This window comes from Muntiacus reevesi, chromosome 1 (assembly GCF_963930625.1).
Source record: "Muntiacus reevesi chromosome 1, mMunRee1.1, whole genome shotgun sequence".
Taxonomy (NCBI): domain Eukaryota; kingdom Metazoa; phylum Chordata; class Mammalia; order Artiodactyla; family Cervidae; genus Muntiacus; species Muntiacus reevesi.
The window spans coordinates 67,500,497-67,517,758 of record NC_089249.1 but is presented as its reverse complement, the minus strand read 5'-3'; the positions used below and the strand labels follow the sequence as shown (position 1 = coordinate 67,517,758).

Here is a 17,262-nt window from a genome sequence, read left to right as displayed (position 1 = left end):
GAGTCCTGGATCAGCCCTGTACTTTATTCAGGGCACTGGCCCTCGCTTGCCTCCTAAGCCTAGCTAAGACTGGAGGTGGTCGTGATGCAGAGGGAAGGCCCTGGATGTGAGTCCACTGCATAACTTCTGAGTCCCCTGTGCTTCCATTCCCCCATCTGAATAAAGGGGTAATAATACCCCATAGTGTTCAGCTGAGAATAGAAGCAAATGAGCTTATTTTGAGCAAGTTGCTTTGCAAAGTTTCATTCTCACACAAGAAAATATCCTGTTTCCACATCTCCCATGCATTTATTCACACACCTTTGTGATCACTTTGATTCTGTTATCAGCTGATGCTTCTCTTTCTCCCACCAGTCTGCAGACTTCTCTTATTTCTGGTCGAGTCTCCCCAGTAGGAGACTGAAATAGGATCCACTAGAGAGCAGATACTCAGCGTATGTTTGTTGAGTGACTGCTTGACCAAGAGACCATCCTGGGTGCTTGTCGGGATGTCAGTGTTGGTGAAACTGTGCAGGCCGGCAACACTTTGTGCAGGCTGAGAGATTTTTATTTTGACGGAGCTGTAAGGCTGTCAGTAAACATAAGTGGACATGACCAGTCTGGCACAGAGTGCCACTGGAAAGCAAGCAGCCTGGAAAGAGGAAAGCAAAGTAGGCTCCTGAGATTACTCTGTCTCTGTTACCCCAAAGAACGTGAGCCCCTGTAAGGGCTCCGATAAACTGGGGACCACTGGGGTGTCCTCTCTGTCCTGCTGGGACTTACTGGGCAGCCAGCCCTCTGCAGTAGTGTCCTCAGCAAAACAGATGCAATTGACCAGTGACGTACTAAGGGGTCTGAGAAAGGGCTGTGCTAACATCCGCCTGGTGGAACAGTTAGACATTTTGTGGGTCGGAGAGATGTCCGCTCATTCAGTGGAGGAGGAAACAAGAGACCTCTTCAGATAAATATAGTAAGAATCACAGTAAATAAGGCCCAGCCTCAGGGAGGCAGATCTTTAAAGGAAAATTAAGATCCCCGTCATCTGTCTCTCTGCCAGCCATTGATGTATTTAGTGAGCGCCTCATGGTGCTAAATGCTTTTTGATGATGATGGTTGTGATGACCACCTTCCCTCCCCACAGGGGGAGGGCACCTTCTGTGTGAGAGTTCTTGGTCGGGGTGTGGGGGGCTCTGTCTCTGGCACACAGAAAGAAGGAATGGTCCAGAGAACCCTTCTCTCCCCTCTCCCAAATGTCCTGGTTTTACCAGGATGTAAACACAAGCAGAGGCAATACCAACAGGAAAAAGCCCGGCTGAAAATCAGAGCCTAATGGCTCCCATCTGCTCCAGCGCTGCTTTCCCTTGCTGCCTGCCAGGATGTTTGCCGCAGACGCTAAGTAGCACATTATTTTCGATAAGTTGCAATCATTTACTTGAAATCTACTTCTCCTTTAAGATGTCCCCCTGGAAACTTGAATTGGCATTTGAGAAGCCCTGTTCGGGATGGAATTTGAATGCTTGCACTCAAGTACAAGAAAAGTTAAGCATATTTGATGGACAGGTGTTTATGGTTTTAAGACTTCAGCCACATGGACTCTAGTGGGAAGAGGGGCACCCTGGAGGACAGCCCGGGAGCTCAGAGCCACCGTGCAGCTCGTTCCCTAGGGACAGGCACAGGTGCTGAGGGCTCCATGGAGTCTTCCCTGCAGCAGAAACGTTGCAAGCCGAGACCTTTCTTCGTCCCCCTGAGATGTCTCTCATTTATGCTGCAACAGGACTAGTGGTGACTGAAGGTGTGTTTTGCCATCTGGGGCCCATCCTCTCAGTGCCCTCCCCTCATTCCGCCGGCACAACCAGCACTTCTTACTCAGCATCCTCGTTCTCTTGCCCAGGGTGAGACTCTAGACACAGCAAGCATCCTGTCCTACCATCCAGCCTTCTGTCAGTCAAAGACTTAATGCTTTCTGAGACCAAAACTCAGGAACTTTTGAACAGCAGCAGAAACCTCTTGCCTCTCCTTGCAGCCTTTTTGCTGGCAGATTCTGCAGCCCCCAGTGTCTGAGAATGATTCTAGTGACTCATTAGCACCAAGACATGTGCTTGGGGTGGTTTTTGTAATGAGTGATGATGGATTATCCACATGTTTTCCCTGAAGGACCCTGACTGACCTTGTGTGTATTTGTGAGATGATGGTCTGGGGTCACAGGTGTTGTTTGTGCACATGGAAAAAGGAAAGCTAATTGGCAGGTGTTTAGAATGGACCTGGGGTGTCCAGAAATAGACCCAGTGTCCTCCTGCTGGGAAATTTCTGCTACCGCCAAAGTGAGTGGAGGTGATTTCTTCTTTAAATGGATCATGCTGAGGCTTTCTGTTCTCCTGTGTCGCTCTTCACTCCTCTGGAACTGGCAAATCCAACAGGCCAATTAGAGTACAAGCATTGTTTTACTATAATGTAAGGAAATATACAAATATAAGCTGTATACAGGTGGCTAAGTTGCAACAGCCTACAGTCGTCTATTAGAGCTTGGTCTCACATATTGCTCCTTCTCTTATCTTTAGCTCCAGGATGACAGGTCAGCCTGTCTTAGCTTTCTTCTGTTCAAGACAGAGTCTCTTTGCTTCCTTCATCACAGAGGCAGCAGAGCGCTCTTGGCTGCTTTCCACAGGCAGCCACCCCTCACCACCCACCTCTGTCCTGGTTTGAGCTATACCCCTCCGGGCCCCCCAGCACCCTGGCCAGGAGGCCTGTTGCTGCCTTGCTCCCTCACTCCAGACTTCCCAGGTCTCTCACTTCTGCTCATAGCCTACGTGGCACCCAAGAGAGACCCCTCTAACAATCAAGACTTTTTCTATCTGTTCTAAACCCTTTTGTTTTGTGGGGGTTTTTTTTTTTAGGAAGAAATTCTCTCCAGTGTCTACTCAGGTGTCTCTGTGACTTGCCTCTGGTTATTAAACCTGCCTCTTTCTAATTCTCTCTGTAATACTCTACCCAACATGAAATCACTCCGCCTTCTAGAGTTCATTCTTTCTTTTTTTAAGAATATATTAGCTTAGATTGGTTAGGCTGCCAAACACAAATGAAACAAAACAAAAACCTCCCCAAATCCCAAGATAACTTGGCTTAAACAATATGCGAGTTTATGTCTCTCTTACTTTCATATAGCCTGAAGGTGACCACAGGCTGGTCTCTAGGATACGAGGACTTCTATCTGGTTTTTCTCCCTGCTGTGGCTTATATTCCCCAGCTCAACTCATGGTCCAGAGTCGCTGCCAGAGCCCGAGCCCTTATATCCATGTTCCAACTAGCAGAAAGAAAGGCATTCCTTCTTTTAGGGATAGAGTTTTTTATCTTATTTCCATTCATCTATCACTAACCAGAATTTTGTCATTGGAGATATGACCACATTTAGCTGCAAGGGAAGCTGAAAAATATCTTTCCTCCTATGACCATGACTTAACCATAAATCAGTGTTCTGTGTCCATGGAAAGGGATGGGTTGGAAGAAACCAAAAGATCATCCTTTCCGTTCAACTTTGCACTGAAACTCTCTGTCAGGCCCTTTGTTAAGCTGTTTCCTCTCCTATGTCCCATATAGAAGAGAGACATGTGCCCCCATCACACCTCATATCTCAGTGTAAATATTAACATAGTTAATACACACATTTACTTGAAATGATCTTATTATCAGTGTTAGTTGAAGCCATATGGAAGTCCTGAGATTCAGTGAGTCCTTTCCATCCTCTTATAGATTCCAAGGAATTGTGTTCCTAATGGAGGGAGAAGTGGATCAAGTTAAAAAGGCCAAAGCGGTGGAACCGGTCAAAATGTTGCACTCATTTCCTTAGGCTAGACCCCGTGTCCGACCGTGATTGGAATTCGCTGTTTGCCAACCGTGAGGCCGTCCCTGTGTCTGTCCTTGGTCTGCACGCCTCTGTGGCTGCCATCTGCCAGAGGTGTCCCTTTCACTCCTGTTAGATGGTAAGCCTCCTCTTGCAGGATGAAGGTGGACTATTAGTAGTAGCATGTGTCTTCTATAATTTGTGGAAATGGAAATAATCTCAGAGTGAGTTAAGACTGAGTTATCGCTATCTTTGGTAAGGACCCCTCAAGATCCTAATACAATGTATTAGGAATCCTACCATTGAATTATTCTGTGATTTTCAAAACTGGAAACATTTTTGTGGGAACAAAATGCTCTTTATTTAAAATTTAGTTCTGATGAAATCATTTGGAAGGTTGGAGGAAAAAAATAGTTCTGCTGTAATGGAGCTTGGAAATATACACAAGAAAATTTTGCTAGTCACTAGGAGCCGGAAAAGTATTCTCTGTCCTGACACAGTGGAATGATGTCAGGAAGTTAAGATCACACACCATACAAACGTAGCAGTATCCGATTATCTTTTAATATTTTGAGTGTGGGGTTTCTCTGTGTCCCAGCAGAAAAGGATGACATGAGGTCTGAATCCCACCCATGAGTTGAAACTGAAATACACTTCCTCAGACCTCCATCGTGGATAGAGTTACTGTTCCCTTTTGGTTATGATGTATTTACTTTTTAATGGAAACTTGAAAGCAGCCATTAAAGAGGATGTCCAGGCTAGCTTGTCTGACATAAGGTGAGGTTGCCTCAGAGCCGAGCAGCTCCCTGAAGGGTCTTCTCAGGCTTCTAGAAGGACTGCATCTTCCAGTGAGCTCTGCCAGGTCAGGATGCTTTCTGGCTCAGGGAGACTGAAGCTGGGGGCTCTCATAAAGAGGGGACATATTGGGCTTCAGCAGAAGTAGGCTTCTTACCGTGCGTGGGAGAAGAATAGCAAGAAAGGAACATGAAGAGGGGAAAGGGGTGAAAAAAGAAGACATTTTGATATTCATTCTTTGAGCTGAGAATCAATTTCCTGGGCTGGATGGTGTCAGTATGAGTTTGCCTAGAAGCGCAGCACAGTGAGGTGGGGGGTGTGTGTGTACCCACTGACTTAGCCTGGTGTGTGTGTGTGTGTGTGTGTGTGTGTGTGTGCGCGCGCTCACTGACTTAGCCTGGTGTGTGTGTGTGTGTGTGTGTGTGTGCGCGCGCTCACTGACTTAGCCTGGTGTGTGTGTGTGTGTGTGTGTGTGTGTGTGTGTGCGCGCTCACTGACTTAGCCTGGTGTGTGTGTGTGTGTGTGTGTGTGTGTGTGTGCGTGTGTGTGTACTCACTGACTTAGCCTGGTGTGTGTGTGTGTGTGTGTGTGTGTGTGTACTCACTGACTTAGCCTGGTGTGTGTGTGTGTGTGTGTGTACTCACTGACTTAGCCTGGTGTGTGTGTGTGTGTGTGTGTGTGCGCTCACTGACTTAGCCTGGTGTGTGTGTGTGTGTGTGTGTGTGTGTGTGCGCTCACTGACTTAGCCTGGTGTGTGTGTGTGTGTGTGTGTGTGTGTGTGTCTGTACTCACTGACTTAGCCTGGTGTGTGTGTGTGTGTGTGTGTGTGTACTCACTGACTTAGCCTGGTGTGTGTGTGTGTGTGTGTGTACTCACTGACTTAGCCTGGTGTGTGTGTGTGTGTGTGTGTGTGCGCTCACTGACTTAGCCTGGTGTGTGTGTGTGTGTGTGTGTGTGTGTGTGTGTCTGTACTCACTGACTTAGCCTGGTGTGTGTGTGTGTGTGTGTGTGTGTACTCACTGACTTAGCCTGGTGTGTGTGTGTGTGTGTACCCACTGATTTAGCCTGGGGTGTGTGTGTGTGTGTACTCACTATCTTAGCCTGGTGTATGTGTGTGTGTGTGTGCTCACTGACTTAGCCTGGTGTGTGTGTGTGTGTGTGTGTACTCACTGACTTAGCCTGGTGTGTGTGTACCCACTGATTTAGCCTGGGGTGTGTGTGTGTGTGTACTCACTGACTTAGCCTGGTGTGTGTGTGTGTGTGTGTGTGTGTGTCTGTACTCACTGACTTAGCCTGGTGTGTGTGTGTGTGTGTGTGTGTGTACTCACTGACTTAGCCTGGTGTGTGTGTGTGTGTGTACCCACTGATTTAGCCTGGGGTGTGTGTGTGTGTGTACTCACTATCTTAGCCTGGTGTATGTGTGTGTGTGTGTGCTCACTGACTTAGCCTGGTGTGTGTGTGTGTGTGTGTGTACTCACTGACTTAGCCTGGTGTGTGTGTGTGTGTGTGTACCCACTGATTTAGCCTGGGGTGTGTGTGTGTGTGTACTCACTGACTTAGCCTGGTGTATGTGTGTGTGTGTGTGCTCACTGACTTAGCCTGGTGTGTGTGTGTGTGTGTGTGTGTACTCACTGACTTAGCCTGGTGTGTGTGTGTGTGTGTACCCACTGATTTAGCCTGGGGTGTGTGTGTGTGTGTACTCACTATCTTAGCCTGGTGTATGTGTGTGTGTGTGTGCTCACTGACTTAGCCTGGTGTGTGTGTGTGTGTGTGTGCTCACTGACTTAGCCTGGTGTGTGTGTGTGTGTGTGTGTACTCACTGACTTAGCCTGGGGTGTGTGTGTGTGTGTACTCACTGACTTAGCCTGGTGTGTGTGTGTGTGTGTGTACCCACTGATTTAGCCTGGGGTGTGTGTGTGTGTGTACTCACTGACTTAGCCTGGTGTATGTGTGTGTGTGTGTGCTCACTGACTTAGCCTGGTGTGTGTGTGTGTGTGTGTGTGTACTCACTGACTTAGCCTGGTGTGTGTGTGTGTGTGTACCCACTGATTTAGCCTGGGGTGTGTGTGTGTGTGTACTCACTATCTTAGCCTGGTGTATGTGTGTGTGTGTGTGCTCACTGACTTAGCCTGGTGTGTGTGTGTGTGTGTGTGTGCTCACTGACTTAGCCTGGTGTGTGTGTGTGTGTGTGTGTACTCACTGACTTAGCCTGGGGTGTGTGTGTGTGTGTACTCACTGACTTAGCCTGGTGTGTGTGTGTGTGTGTATGTACCCACTGATTTAGCCTGGGGTGTGTGTGTGTGTGTACTCACTATCTTAGCCTGGTGTATGTGTGTGTGTGTGTGCTCACTGACTTAGCCTGGTGTGTGTGTGTGTGTGTGTGTGTACTCACTGACTTAGCCTGGTGTGTGTGTGTGTGTGTGTGTGTGTGTACTCACTGACTTAGCCTGGTGTGTGTGTGTGTGTGTACCCACTGATTTAGCCTGGGGTGTGTGTGTGTGTGTACTCACTATCTTAGCCTGGTGTATGTGTGTGTGTGTACTCACTGACTTAGCCTGGTGTATGTGTGTGTGTGTGTACTCACTGACTTAGCCTGGTGTATGTGTGTGTGTGTGTGCTCACTGACTTAGCCTGGTGTGTGTGTGTGTGTGTGTGTACTCACTGACTTAGCCTGGTGTGTGTCTGTGTGTGTGTGTACTTACTGACTTAGCCTGGTGTGTTTGTGTGTGTGTGTGTGTATGCTCGTTAACTTAGCCTGGTGTGTGTGTGTGTGTGTGTGTGTATACCCACTGACTTAACCTGGTGTGTTTGTGTGTGTGTGTGTGTATGCTCGTTAACTTAGCCTGGTGTCTGTGTGTGTGTGTGTGTGTGTGTGTGTACACTCACTGACTTAGCCTGGTGTATATGTGTGTGTATACCCACTGACTTAGCCTGGTGTGTGTGTGTGTGTGTGTGTGTGTGTGTACACTCACTGACTTAGCCTGGTGTATATGTGTGTGTATACCCACTGACTTAGCCTGGTGTGTGTGTGTGTGTGTGTGTGTGTGTGTGTGTGTGTGTGTGTGTGTGTGTGTGTATACCCACTGACTTAGCCTGGTATGTGTGTGTGTGTGTGTGTTTGTATACTCGTTAACTTAGCCTGGTGTGTGTGTGTACTCACTGACTTAGCCTGTTTCCTTCTGCCTTGCTGATTTCTTTCATATAAAAAGCAAACTCTTAACTCGAAATCTGTCTTGCTTTCTTATTCTTCCCATAGGGACCTTTATCGATGGGATTGATGTAGATTTAACCAACTATTGAAAGCTAACCAGTTACCAAGCACAGACATGTGCTTTTATAAAAATAAACTTATTTAATCCCTTAATGAGAGTCAAGCTGTGGTTGATATTATATTATTGACTGTCAGGTGATAAAGAAACAGCTTAAGGAAGGCAGGGTCGGGCACTGGGAGCCTTGGACTCAGCTCTGTGCCCGTTCTCCCTTCTGCCATGTTGTGGAGCTCAGAGAAGGGGGCGTAGGCCATCCTTAGCCTTCGGGAGGATGCTGAGTTCTGATGGGAGAGGAAATCTGTCAAGAATTAGCACTTGCCAGCAATGTGCTAGGTGCCTAATTGATGTTACCATCTGAATCCAGGAGAACGGTGAGAAGCTCTCTTGCTTTCCCCATGGTGTCCCTTCCTTGAGCAACCACCGTTGCAGAGAGAAGCTTGCCTCTCTGGGATCTCACAGCACGCTGCCAACCAGTGGCGCTCAGTCGCACACACGTTTCATACACGACGGAGGAGGAAGCCGCAGGCGTGGACGCCGTCTTGGCTCCTCGCGCCCTGCGCTGGTCCTCCCTGGGAGCTGCTCCTCTCACACCTCCGGAGTCGCAGTCCAGGCCAAGGGCGCTGTGATGTCACCCCCTCCTCCCAACTTCTGCAGCCGTCCTTAAAGCCAAGCGTGTCCCCCAGCGGCAGTCCAAGCTGAAGTTCCTGAGGACCAGCACCCCCTCACCCGGGCGGCCGGCGGCCGTCCAGAAAGGCGGGAGTCTGCTGCCCAGCACATGAGCCTGCTCTCTGCCAGCTGGCCTGGGAGGCTCCGTGTGCCAAGCAGGGGCCGTGTGATCGGGATCCGTGCCCGAGTGTTTCCTGAGAAGTAGAACATGCACGTGACCAGAGCCTCTGCAACCTGGCTCAGAAAAAGTGATGACAAGGACAAGTATGGCGCGTTTCTCTAAAGAAAACCCCCAAATATAAACAACAGCAACTCTAAAACCATCTCAAGGGTGTCATATAGAGTTATGTTTACCTCCTGCCCTGAAACTTTTCATAAAGCCCTGAACATAGTAATGGTGGGTAAATATGAAGACATGAATTTATCCTTAAGGCCCTGTCTGGACCACAGTTAATTTTTGAGTTCAGCACCATGCTTGGCATATCAGAGATGCTGGGTGAATATTTGCAGGATACAGTGCTTGAGCAATCTCAAAGCCTTGCTATTGACTGACTAAAGCCCTCAAGTACTGTTGCTTGGTTTACCTGCCTAACAAACCAAGGAAGGTTGAAAGGGCTAGAAGGCATCTTTTCTTAATGTCTAAGCACCTGGTGATGCCATGAGAGAGCCTAGACCCACGGATCCCACCCTTGGTGCCCCTGAGCTTCTCAAGAGCTGGCACGCAGACGGCTGGCAGTCCAAGGATGGCTTTCGCACTTGAAGACTCCAGGAACTTGGACTTCTCATCTGAGCAGCTTCAGAGATCTCTGCCTGCATTGGACGGTCTCCACTAAGGTGGTCAGTGGTTGGCCCATGCTCACCAGAAACTCTTGACTGGCAACCATCTCTCAGGCTGGCTTGTAAAATTCAAGAAATCAAATTGTCAATCATTTCCATTTGTCGGATAGACAGACTGTTTTCAAAATGCACAAAACACCTTTTTTCATCAAACAAATGAGAAGGTTGGTACTGGAAAATATCAGGACGTAGTACCTTAAGCTTCAAACCACTGACATCAGATTTTGGTCCCACCTTTGGGTTCAGAAGAATCAAAATATGTCATAGTTATTTTTCAGCAGAAGCTTGGAATTTATGATTCCAAGCAGTTGTGCTTGTGGGAAATGGAAGAAACTAGAGGAAGGATTAGAGGGTGTGTGTCCACTGGGATTTCTGCTTGCTTTCCACCTACTCTGGCAACTTGATGTGCTCACACTGAAGGGACTGGAGGAGTCTAAACCCTGGACTTCTTGGAATTCTCAGCATCCACCTCATTCCTGCTCTTTGGAGGTGCTCAGTTAGTGATTTAAGTGAACTGAGCATCCCTCAGAGGGCTCATTTGGGTAACATGCTATGCATAGCCCCTCCTGGGGACCGCTGTCAGCCCTCCTAGGAATTCTCCCCCAGGTACCAGTCACATGCCAGGCCTTCCCCAACACCCAGAGCCTTCGTCGTGGAGAATGTCAGCTTGCTGGGGACAGGCCAGGCTGTGGGTTCTAAGGCTCTAGCCTAATGACGGTGTAGATTTGCATGTTTAGCATTTTCAGGCTGATTTGACAGATTTGAAGTGGGGTGGAAGAGGTGACAGGGAAAAGGTCTCTACCAGATGATAACTCTGGTCCAAACTGTAACTGGACCAGAGGGAGAAAGCGTGAATATATAAGGAGCGGACTGCCTCACCATGGACAGTGAACCGCGACAGAGATCACCGGAGAGCCTATTCCTGCAGCCTTGCCTCCTGTGCTCTTTCTAATACATTAAGAGATGCTCAGTGCCAGAGGCTCCGTGAGGTCATGGGGGATGCATAGGTGGAGGACAGATCATAACAGCTTTTCAGAAGCTCACAGCCTTGCTGGCGAGGTGGCAGGTGTGATGGTGGTGGTTCTGAGATATGCCGTGTCTGTGGTGTAGATAGTATTAATACTTGCTTGGTGGCTCAGTGGCAAGGGAGCTCATTTCTAGCTATTATCTGGGTAGGTTTCTTGGAGAAAGACTGAATGGAGATTTGAAATAGGATGAGATTGTGGTAAGTGGGTTTTTCTGTCTGAGAGGGATGAGGGCATTCTATCACATGGCTTAGTGGCTCTAATCATGATGGTCCTATTGGCAGAAAGAAGTAATTGAAGAAGACCAGGTTTGGAGGAAATTTTAAAGAAATTCAGAGGTCAGTAGGAAGAACTTCCTCCCTTCCCTACCTCATGTCTGGTTGTTTTCTGCCTTGTATGGCAGCCACAACCTGAGCATCAAAAGACATTGTGTGTGTGCGTGTGTGTGTGTATACATGCACACATATGTAGAATTGAAAGCATGTCCACTTGATGACCGTTGGTGACAGAAACCTAATGTTATAGTAGAGGATAAAGTGTGTAAGAGTTAAGACCTAGATTATAGTTGTGGCTTGTCCCCTTTGCTCTGGTTTTGGGGAAAATACTCTGCCTTTGTAATCTTCAGTTATCTGCTATCTAAGTTTGTAATATTACTTCATGTTCTATAAGGTGATGCAATTCACTGTGCACAAGTACTTTCTGGGCAAATAAAAGGTCTAACTGTGATATTTTCAGGAGGCAGGCACTTTGCTCTATTTCTAAAAAATGCAAGGACAGCATTTTTGTCCCATACTTCTGTCCAAAGTTCTCATCCCCTGGAAGATGGCAGAGCAGAGTTGGGAGGAGAGTCTTGGAAAGCTTCGCTATCCCAGCTTTTCTGGTCACATGTATTGAAGACCAGTTCGTAGACTGTGGAAAACCTGCATGGAGGTTCAGTCTTGTGCCTTCAAATCAAGCAAAGAAATTGGCCAGAAAGCATGAGGGCTCCCATCCTGGGAACACCTCATGCCCTTTCCCAAAGTACCTGTCTGCTTGCATGCTGAGTCGCTTCAGTCAGGTCCAACTCTTTGTGACCCTTTGGATTGCAACTCTCCAGGCTCCTCTGTCCACAGGATTCTCCAGGCAAGAATCCTGGAATGGGTTGCCATGCCCTCCTCTAGGGGATCTTCCTGACCCAAGGATCGAACCTATGTCTCTTTGGTCTCCTGCCTGCAGTGGCAGGCGGGTTCTTTACCACCAGCGCCACCTGCGAAGCCCAAAAAACCACCTGTCTGTTGACTGTCCATCATCTCTCTCTGTCAGCCCAGCTTTGGGTCCCTGAAGTGCTGTCCAGATTTGAAGACAACCCTCTCAGTAGATATGCTCTCTTCCTCTGCTGCCAGCTCCACCCCTGGAAGCGTGAATCTCAGCAGGGGCATTCCCCCAGCACTAAAAAAACCTGGGGCCCGAAAACAGCCGCCCTCCCGCACAACCAGTCCTCGGTGAAGAAAGAGTGCCCTCTAGTGGACTTTGTCTGGAGGTGCTCTGAATCGGTGGCAGGGCTCAGCCAAGGACAAACGGCCCGCTAGCTGCCCTCCTGCCAAGGATCTTGAAGCTGCCTTCGGGTTTGGTTTGTTTTTCTTCATGTGTGGAGAAACAAAGAAAGAACAGCAGGAGACCAGTTGTGAGAGCAGCCCCGACTGTGCTGTGACAGCCTCCTTATCTTGGGAGGCTCACCAGAGAATTAACCCCAGGTCCAGCGACTGCAGCAAGGTAGATGGTGACATCAGATGCTTTTTAAAGGGCCTGTGACAATTTCTGTATACATACTCACCTGTCTTGACTGGTCTCCCATATGAAGGATTAGATATGTGAGAAGGAAACTCCTTTAAGAATCATTACCGAAAGGGTTAAATATCTTGTTGCGTGACCCTCTTTGCAGAGCAAATCCACTGCAGTTGATTTTATTTTTGGTAATGGAAGGGTACCAATCTCACTATTAAAATCCTGTATGTACTGGCACAAAGAGGGGTTTTTCCCTTTAAACCTGAGTAAAAGCTGTTGGGCTGGGGAGCAGAGAGGGGAGGAGGCGAGGGAGGCTGCAGGGCGCCCATCAGGGGAGCAGGAACCTGATCACATGTGATGGTTGCTGGATTAGGTAACAGCTCCGCTGGTTGAAATTGGATCTTGGAGGATGAGTGTTAACATCTCTGGTGTCCTGGTGAAAGGTTCATTTGAGACTTGCGTGGTGCCACAGAGATAAAAAAAAAAGGAGCTTTTAAATAATCATTTTGTCTCCTATTTGGCAGAGTGCTGGCTTCAAGCAGTAAATAGGTAGCATCACTTTGGCTTAGACATATCGGCCTTTTCATTTATTTATTTAATGTGGGTGGGATTTTTTTTAACCCACTAGCTGAACAGCTTTCCATGTCAGTGACTCCCAACGCCCCTCTTTATAGTGATGCATGCAGACCCTGCTCCTTTGGGGCAGAAATCTGTCCATGCTGTGTGGTTTACTGGTCCATCCGGGCCTCGCCGCAGCCCACATACACAGCCCAGGACCCTCAGAGCCAGAATCTTCTGTGTTAGATAGTGGAAGAGGAAGGTTTTCTTTTGTTTATATTGCATGCGTGTGTACGAATAGTTTTTGTGGTGGTGGTTGTGATACATACTCTGAAATTTCTGTCTTCCTAATGATTTGAGTATAATTTGAGGGGTCTAATGTGGAGAGGACTGTTGGGTTTGTTTTTCCTATTTTTTCTCTTCTTTTATTTTCTTCAAATCTCTGGTTTGGGGCCAATTTGTGTGTCCTGAACCCTAAGGATAAATTTCCTTCATAACTATTCCTTCTTGGCCACATTTGGAAACCTATTATATTAAATCTTAGTGAATCCAAATTTCTTTTTAAAGGGTATTTGTTTCCAGGATTCATCAAATGATAGGAAAGCTAAGCAAAAGGATAACACTGTTACTGTGTGGTGTTTCTCCCCCTACTGAGCGCATCCGGCAGTGTAGATTAGGGCTTTACCCTCCGTGACTGTCCTGGGACTTCTTTGGTGGGTAGGACATTACATGTCTCCTTTCAGTGTCGTTGGCAGCTTTAGCATTTCCTTTATTTCATTTAAAAGCAGTTCGATTTTAAGATCAAGAAAATTACTGAGCAGGTAGGTGTACAGACTTGGTGTGGACAGTTCGTGCTCCCCACTGATTGTTTGCAAGAAAAAGTGAGGCATGGATGTGGGTGCAACTGAGCAGAGCTGGAAAGGGGAGATATTCCTTGAGGTAAATGTTGGGCACATGGGAAGTACTGAGCACATGACCACGTGGTCACCCACCTCGTACCTGGAGGACTCAGCACCAGCACTTTGTTCTGTGTCTGCCCGAGCCCTTTTCTGTCTCATTCTTTTCAGAACTAATGGAATTTTGCTAGAGGAACAAGTTAACGGGGTGAGTGAGTTGGCCTTAGGCACAGGTCCGACCATCCTTACCATCACCTCGGATAAGACGGTGTGTAGGTAGCCCCAGGAAAATATATCCTCACCCGTTGATATTATTCTCTTTTACTTTGCTACCACTGTTGAGACCTGTCAGTGCTGGATCTGTCAGGAAGAATTGTTTTGGAGTGATGAGGAGGAGCCGCTTGGAGGCGTCACGGCCCGGCTCAGATGTCACCAGCCTCAGCATCTTGAGGAGGTTTCCCATCGGCCGAGGTTTGTGGCCTCTTCTGGAGCGTATTGGTCATGGGATTCCAGAGAGTAGATTAGTGTCAAATTTTGCCCCAGCACCAATTTTTTTAATGATTAAGTAAAAGTGCCACAATTACCAAATGGCTCAGAGGTGATTCTTTTTTCAGTCTTAAATGACCCATAGGTACTTTGTTGATAAAGCAGTTAAAATTCATTCAATGAAATTCACTGGGGAAACATCCATAAACCCCACAGACTAATGTCCTCACCTGAAAGCATTCTCTGGGCTGTACAGGTGAGGAAGGAGCGGTTCCAGGGCTCTACCACCACCTGCCTGGGGGGTCACGTTCTTCTCCCCGCCACCCCACACCTTTAGGGGCTGGTACTGCAGCATTCATTTCCTTTCTTAAGGAAATCTTTGTTAGTGGTGATATGTTCTTCTGAGGACTTTGGAGATTTCAGTAAATAAGTTCAAGGAACTGAATAATATGATTAAATCTTTCTTATTCTGAGATCAGGGGGACAATTTCCCATGTAAGGCTTCTGAGTCTACAAAAGAGGGATTTCATTGGAAAAATGTCCACAAAATTAAACTCCACAATCCTCTAACCTGCGCTGTCACCAGTATAGCAATTTTATTTTAGTGCAGCAGAACATTAAAAATTCAGTTGCGAGAGGAGAGCCTGGGTCCTCAAGTGCGGGCTGTTCTGTATCCTTCTTTCTTCCCCAGCTGACTACCTTCCCCAGGCCCTCCTGTCCCCTCCTCCTGAATTTTCTCGCTTCCTCAAGGGGTGCGTGTGTCTACCCCGGGCCTTTAAGCTGCCTCCCCGGTCCACTTGCTTGACTGTCCATTTGACTGTCTCGTGTTTTGCAAAAGCAATGCTGCCCTTTTCCTTCAGCACAGGACTCAGGCTTTCCTTTGAAACAACTTTCAAGGTTGCTTCTTGTCAGACCTATTAGAAGCCAGGAGCATGCGGGCACAGCCAGCAGTTATGCTGGTGTTACAGGTGATGGCATGCCCCGAACATCTCCATGGCCCCTGGGGTTGAGCTCAGATCTGCCTTTCCTGTCACTGTCCCCGTGGGGCTCAGCAGATGCATCCTGGCCAGACGCAGCTCTGGGCCCGGCCCCTGGGCTCTGCCATCACCATGCCCAGGGTTAGAATGAGCATAGTCTGCTGCTTCTCCAGTTACAGCCCTCCTTCCCTACTCTACCGGAAGTTTTGGTTTTTTATAATTGGATAATTTTCCTGTTTACTCTCAACAAAGACATGGCTGCTGACGACTAACCTGGGTTTAGACGAGTGATTTCCTTTATGGAAGGTTGTATCAAGGTAGTAAAACGAGACTGCCTAGCTCTTCCACTGGTTTACTAAATCACTTGATCTCTTTCAGTCCAAATCACCCCTTCCTCCCCCACAAATGGTCGTGGGGGATTCATAAAAAGGAGCCCTTCATGGAGCTGAGCCTCCTTCATCCTTTCAGAACCCCAGCTTCTCTGAATCCCTGAGGCAGCTTGTTTAAAGAATCTCACCCTTGTTTGTACCAGGACAGAGTTCTTACCACCCAGAATAAATTGATCTCAATTTTGGAAAAGTAGAAATCCCTAGTCCAGGGGAGATGTCTTCACACATCACTCAAATTAACTGAATTTGCCTGGCTTAGGTTATTTTGGAAATGAAAATTTAGGCTGATCCAATATCATAAAGTCAATGAGTGTAAAAACTTTGTAATAACAAACTCACAGGCATCTAAAATTAGAAATGAGAAAGGAAATGCTATTCCTTGAATTAAAATTTAGCAGTTTGGGGATGAAAGTGAAAATTATTCTGTTATAATTTTTTTTTGTGTGTGGATTTGAAATTTCTTTCATTGTGGTAAAATATACATAACAAAACTTAGCATTATAACTGTTGTTGACTGTACAGTTCAGTGGCATTACGTACATTCACATTGCTGGGCAGCCACTACCACCGTCCATTTCAAGACCTTTTTCATCTTCCCAGAATGTAACTCCGTACTGGTTCATCACTCGTTCCTTATTCCCCGCTTCTCCCAGCCTGTGGTACCCACAGGCCTGCTTCCAGTCTCCATCAGTTTGACTGTTACAGGCACCCCATATGAGAGGAGTATAATTAATTTCAGAAACAAATCAAATGTCTCCTTGCATTTTCTAGTCCTCCCATCCCTCTCTTTTTCCAGCCCTTTGCACGCTCATTGCTCAGATGCCGTTCGGTTAAATAATCTGAGACTTCTTCAGCCACATCATATATTGGGAGTTTTCTGTTGCTTTTAAATTTTACTTCGTTGGGTTACTGTCAACACCTCCCCACTCTTTTGTATCTTCCTGCAGTTTTGAGTATCCGGGGAGCCCAAGAAGAGGAGCCCACAGACCCCCAGCTGATGCGACTGGACAACATGCTGCTGGCCGAGGGGGTGGCGGGGCCCGAGAAGGGCGGAGGCTCCGCGGCGGCTGCTGCAGCGGCGGCTGCTTCTGGAGGCGCCGGTTCCGACAACTCCGTGGAACATTCCGATTACAGAGCCAAACTCTCACAGATCAGACAAATCTACCACACGGAGCTGGAGAAATACGAGCAGGTACTCACAGCCTTGTGGGGGTCTGGGTCCTCCCCAGCCCTTTAGGGCAGGGCGGAGAAATCACGAAACTCCGAGCTAGGAGGGGACGGAGGCAGGTAGCCTTTCCTGGAGATTGCCCGGGGATCCAGTGTTTCTGGCCTCCCCCCAAAGCCACTTTTTTGAACTTGAGCCCATCAAGTCCAGGGTCTCCACTATTGAAAACTCAGGCAAACTGGAGATAAGATCATTTTAAAAAATAGTTTAAAAAAAATAGCTTTAATTGATGATTTTAGGAAACTGAGTCTATATGAGGAAACAACCCCTGGCACTCCAGAGTGCTGTCCCTTGGTATGCAGCTCTGGGGCTCTCGGCGTTATAGTCATGGGCAGAGTCACCAGGTGACCTGGGGAGATGTGTGTGGTGGGGGTCCTCTGGGCCTTGTTTTCGCATTGATTAGGAGGCTACCTCACCACCCGGGGCTCATGGAAGCCTGTGGGAACGGATACTAAAACTTGACCTTAAATTCCTTCACTCTACCCAGATTAGTTCAAATGAAAGTCCATCATACTCTGACTTTTGTATATAGTATACAATATGATACACATCTCCCGC

The 17,262-nt window shown here is 47.6% G+C and overlaps 1 protein-coding gene across 2 annotated transcripts in view; it reads left to right on the top strand.

The window, feature by feature from the left end:
* The window catches only part of PBX1 (PBX homeobox 1), a 294,951-nt gene that overhangs the window by 212,092 nt on the left and 65,597 nt on the right, over positions 1-17,262 (top strand). For both annotated transcript variants that reach the window (XM_065946526.1, XM_065946530.1), the window contains one exon: positions 16,427-16,671. In XM_065946526.1, coding sequence (XP_065802598.1) covers positions 16,427-16,671 — 245 coding nt within the window. The remainder of the gene's footprint in view (positions 1-16,426; positions 16,672-17,262) is intronic.